Source organism: Carlito syrichta, unplaced genomic scaffold (genome assembly GCF_000164805.1).
Source record: "Carlito syrichta isolate Samal-C Ts95f unplaced genomic scaffold, Tarsius_syrichta-2.0.1 Scaffold305749, whole genome shotgun sequence".
Taxonomy (NCBI): Eukaryota; Metazoa; Chordata; class Mammalia; order Primates; family Tarsiidae; genus Carlito; species Carlito syrichta.
In genome coordinates, this window is record NW_007249845.1 from 86,845 (window position 1) to 91,944 (window position 5,100).

General features: G+C 40.3%; 1 protein-coding gene across 1 annotated transcript in view; it reads right to left on the reverse strand.

Moving 5' to 3' along the window:
* The window catches only part of LOC103264858 (histone acetyltransferase p300-like), a 31,051-nt gene extending 26,103 nt beyond the window's left edge, over window positions 1-4,948 (reverse strand). Inside the window, exon 1 of the mRNA XM_008062560.2 lies at window positions 4,466-4,948. Coding sequence (XP_008060751.1) covers window positions 4,466-4,559 — 94 coding nt within the window. The 5' untranslated portion in view covers window positions 4,560-4,948. The remainder of the gene's footprint in view (window positions 1-4,465) is intronic.
* Between the last annotated feature and the right edge of the window lie 152 nt (window positions 4,949-5,100).

A 5,100-nucleotide genomic window follows, 5' to 3' on the forward strand; every position in this document is an offset into this window, starting at 1 on the left:
CGGGTCTCGAACCCGCGGGCTCAGGCAATCCACTCACCTCAGCCTCCCAAAGGCATGGGATTACAGGCTGAGCCACCAAGCCTGGCTTAATGTTTTAAAATTTTTACATGTGGTATAATTTTTTTTACTTGTCCACTAAGTTTAGTTTGCCACACACTCAAAAAAATTGAACTTTAAAAATCCTCAAAGGAGGAAACTCTAAAATCTGGACAAACACACAAAAGTTGCATGTTTTATTTTTCTATTAATTGTTGGCTATATAAATTGGTAGAATAGGTGGGCTTGGTGGCTCACGCCTGTAATCAATCCCAGAACTTTGGAAGACTGAAGTGAGAGGATTACCTGAGCCCAGAGTTCCAGGCAGCCTGGGCAACATAGGGAAACTTACCTCTACAAAATCTAAAAAAAAAAAAAAAAATTAGCCAGGCATGATGGTTCGTGCCTGTAGTTCCAACTACTTGAAAGGCTGAGGTGGAAGGATTGCCTGAACCCAGCAGGTCAAGGCTGCAGCAGCCATGAACGTGCCACCACACTCCAGCCTGGGTGACAGAGACCCAACTCATAAATAAATAAAGAAAGAGGCAGAACAACTCCTGAACTGTTTTTGTAAATATAGTAGGAAGTACCTTACACATTTACTTGTATCTGCAGCAGTCTTCCTACTCTTTTCTCTTTCCAATTTACCACTTAATGTTCCTACAAACACCACTTTGCACTAATTTTCAACTATTCCAAATTTTTCCTTTTTACAGAATAGACTAAAGAGGCAGAAAAGCAAGGCAAAACAAAACAAAAATACCAAAAGTCATCCAAGAAAGAAACCCTGCCCTCCCTTTCATATTATCCATTCTCTGGACATGTCAATACGATTCCTACCTCTGCCACAGAACATAAACTCCTGCTGGAAAAGGGTGCCTATATTGTAACACATACAAGAGTTGCAACTGAACAAAATCACTTTATCTCACTATCAATCCAGACAACCTTCTTGAAGCCCTATAAATGGACTTACAAGGCCTTGAGAATAAATAATTGCCAGAGAAGTTTAAGGCACTTTAGTAAAATGTTTTGTAATTTAGCAATAAGGTCAGCAACGCCTCACTAGATCAAGGAGCTGTATCTGAAAGCCTCTAGAAGAACTCTAATCCATGCCTAAAAAATAAAGTTAGAACATAGTAGCATAGGTTTAAAAGTGGAAAAGAAATGGTCTCCACCAAAATGTTTCGGGTAGGATGATAAATCACTAATACACAATGGTATATTAAGAAAGTAAAACTGATGTTTAAAAAATCCTTACCACTTCTCTACATTAATCTAGTGGTCAAAACATAGGTATATTTTATGCATTACCTGCCCTGTACCGTTGAAATTAGGGGGAAAACCTAAAAACTACAACACACAAAAAACCCAGGGCCACAAAATTGTACCAAGACCAGAAGGATCTTTACCCTATTTAATTCTGCCAGATTCTCAAAACTATCACCCATCTTTTCAGAGTTTGCTCTTTAAGTGCATATAGTATTAAGTAGTAACAGAACACGTTCATTCAGTAATGAAGGCAGCAAATCATCCTCATTTCCATCACCCAAATTATCAGAAAAAGGAGGTTCAAGAAGTATTTTCAGGATCTATCTGATATTAATTTTTCTGGTCTTCTGGTCAGCAATTTTACTAAAAAGTTTTTAATAAATGGCTATTATGATCATTTTGAAGGGTAGCAGAGGTAAGACAAAAAGTCATTACCAAATGTTTTGTTTTGCCCTAACTATACAAAACTAAATAAAACTTTCAGTGGATCAAATGCAATTATGGAAACGGAACACAAAGGAGCAAAGGCTACAAATATGTCTTTTCCTCCCCATTCCAACACACACAACTTGAGTTTAATTCAAGTTATTTGTATCAATATGCAAGTTATTAGAGGAATATTTGAGCATTAAATAAATAAGTCATTTTTGTGCTGTATCGGAGCCTAACTTTAGAAATTAAGAAGTTGGGATTTAAATACCAATTTGATTTGTAACACTTTAGCATGTTAACTCATGTTTTCCAGTTTTCTTTATACTTTATACTTACACTATAAAATTTGCAAGACTAAGCCACTTTTTAAAAGGTTTCTGGGGTCTAGAATTTGAAGCTCATTTTGACTAGTTCCACGTCAAGTACCAAGGAATAATGTAAGTTCACATTTACAGGATATCCAAGTAACAATTCAAAAGTCAAAATGTAGAAGTTATATTTGAAATTTAAAGTTTTAAAAAGTGATAAGCCTGCATTGAAAGTTGCCTGCAAACTTGTATTACACATTGCTGGATGCAAAAAATATCAAGATGTGATGGTACCCAACTTGAAGTAAGTTCGTAGAAGGACAGCATTTTCTTTATACTCACTCCCTCCCCCCAAAACCCAGACTGGTTACAATTAAAAACTGTACACCAAAGAATTCCCAGAGTAGAATCTTGATGAGGAGGAATCCTTATAACAAAATTTAGAAAAAATTTACTAATACTAAGATAAACTCTTAGTATGAATGAATGAGTTAATCTCAATGTTATTTTTTAAATTATAAAAGCCCACTTGATATAGTTGGGTCTCATAATTATTCAAAGGTTTTAAACAGTTTTTTGCATATTGAAGTACACAGATCAGCTATGGAAAATGCAGTAGTACACCTAAACAGAAGTGTTTGAACAATACAGTTCCAAGACTAAGCTGCTCAAATTGGGACTCATCAAAGTAAAGTATATTTGAAAAGTTTTCCCTACCATATTCCAAGCCACTGGCTAACTCAAACATAAAATCCATTACCACATTACACAAAGACTAAAAAGCGAAACTACTATACTTCATAAACACTGAAAAAAACATAAAAAATGTACAGGGGAATACGTGTCTCAAGATTATCTTTAAAAAATTCTTCTGAATGACACTTTAGTAGATGCAGAGGAATACGCTGATGTATATGTGTATGAATTCTGAAGAAAATGCAGCTAAAAAAAAAAAAAATCCCTAGAAACTACAGAAGCTTCAAGGAATAGGCACAGATCAAAGTTCATGCATAACCAACGTTACAAGCCTTAGGCAGAGGGACTCTGTAAGATAACTACTTCTCAATTTTTGCAGGTTAATTTAAACTTATGACTCATGACACATCTTTCTTATAAAAGCAAAGAATTCAAAGTATTTACTAAATCCTTCCATTTTCATCCTCTGAAGCCTACTTAGAAACATGCTCTAGAAGTTCTCTAAAAACTCAAAGGGTACATTTAACTCCATTATACGCTATCACTGGCAGATGGAGGGATGACGTTGAGCCTGTTCTCAGGGAGTTAGAGATGCTCCGTAGTAAGGGGGAACATCTTGCAGACTGTCAGATGGCCAGCCATTCTTCCTCTTCATTATCCCAGCATCTCATACAACTACGACAGCAAAGAGAAGGTCCATAGCTATCAGGATAACATCATTAAACTAACTGTAAGAGAAAGAAGGAATGATGGAAGAGGTCTACCTTAATTTTTCCTGACAAAAGGGCTAGTCCACAACTGAGTGAAGTAAAGAAATCTTGATCTCCACACATGTTTAAAGTTTCAAAATACAAATACACAACACACACAAAACATAATGCACGTTTCAAACTTTTATGCAATTAGCTCATGATTGCAGTTCATGATTGGGACTCTTTCAACTTCTGACCTTGATTTCCAGGCATGTAACTCCACAAAACTGTTTATCTTTTTTCTCCCTCCCCCCAAATGAGAAAGTAACTACAAACTGCAAAGAAAATGCCTCTGCTCTCCCAACCTGAAAATCCAGAGTTTCAGACATTTTGGTCTCACACCAAAGAAACTGGGAGATGTGAAATGAACTGCGCTCCATATTGATTCTTAAAGCAAATAAAAAGAAAAACCAAGAATAATGGTAGGCAAGATAAAATAATTGTTAAACTCCACTCCTAACCTGAAATCCTGGAGCTCTCACACACAAATAAAATCAAAATTTTACATCCAACAGAAAATCTTGTGTAAAGGAAAGAAAATGTTGAAAAGAGTGGAAAGTAGAGGAAACAGAATAAGTGCAAGACGGAGAAAGGATTCCCAATTCTTCAGTGACCACAACAAAAAATTTAAAACTCAAACTGCATAAAAGCCCTTACACATAAATGCGTTGGGATTCCCAAATTAAACTGCACAGGAGCAACAATAAAGGCCATTTCTACACAGCAACCACTTACGAGCTCTAATTCCAGAACACACATCAACATGACACAGTGTTGCAACGAATGTATTAGGAGGCAAAGAAAATGGTTGGGCTACTGGACGTCTTCGACCAGCTCATTCAAACACCTTTAAAATTAATTAAGGGACAGAGAACTAGGAGAGAGAAAGGAAAAAGCGTGGAAGAATAAAGGTACACCAAGCAGAAAAGATTATGGAGAATGTGGAAGGCCAGAGCTCCCAAAACTAACCTGTGCCATCGCTGGCCGACGCCGAGAGGGCCGGAGATGAGAGTTTAGGCCGCTTGGCTGAAGGCGGCCCCGGTTCCACCACATTCTCGGCCATTTTTAATTCTTTCGGAGATACAAGCGAGGAAAACGAGAATCCTCAGGAAATCTCTTCTTCGGCCCGGGGTCCCCGCCCCGCTCCCAGGGCTGGGCCTGGGGGCTCCGCCGGCACCCGAGGGGGTGGGGGAAGTTCCTTTTTCTCTTCGCCGGGTCGCGGCGGCTGGAGAGGGATGCGGACTCGATAGAAAAGGTAGGGGCAAGTGCGAGGGGCCGGGCCTGGGCCCAAGCCCGGAGGAGGGCACAGGAACACAAATCCGCCGAGCGCGTCCGCTGCGGCGAATTCCGGAGAACTCGCGGCTCTAGAGGCGCAGTCCCCGGCCCGCCACGGCCGGCCCCTGCCCAGCCGAGGTCTCTCGGAGCTCCGCCGCCGCCATCAGCCTCTTCCTCCTCGGCGCTGTCCTCCTCCTTCTCATCGCCACAAGGAGGCGGGGGCGAAAAGGGGGGAGAGGAGGAGGCGACGAGAGACACTCACCTCCTCCCGGTGCCCCCTCCCGGGCCTGCGCCCCCACCCTCCAAGCCCTCCTCCTGCCGCCGCGCTC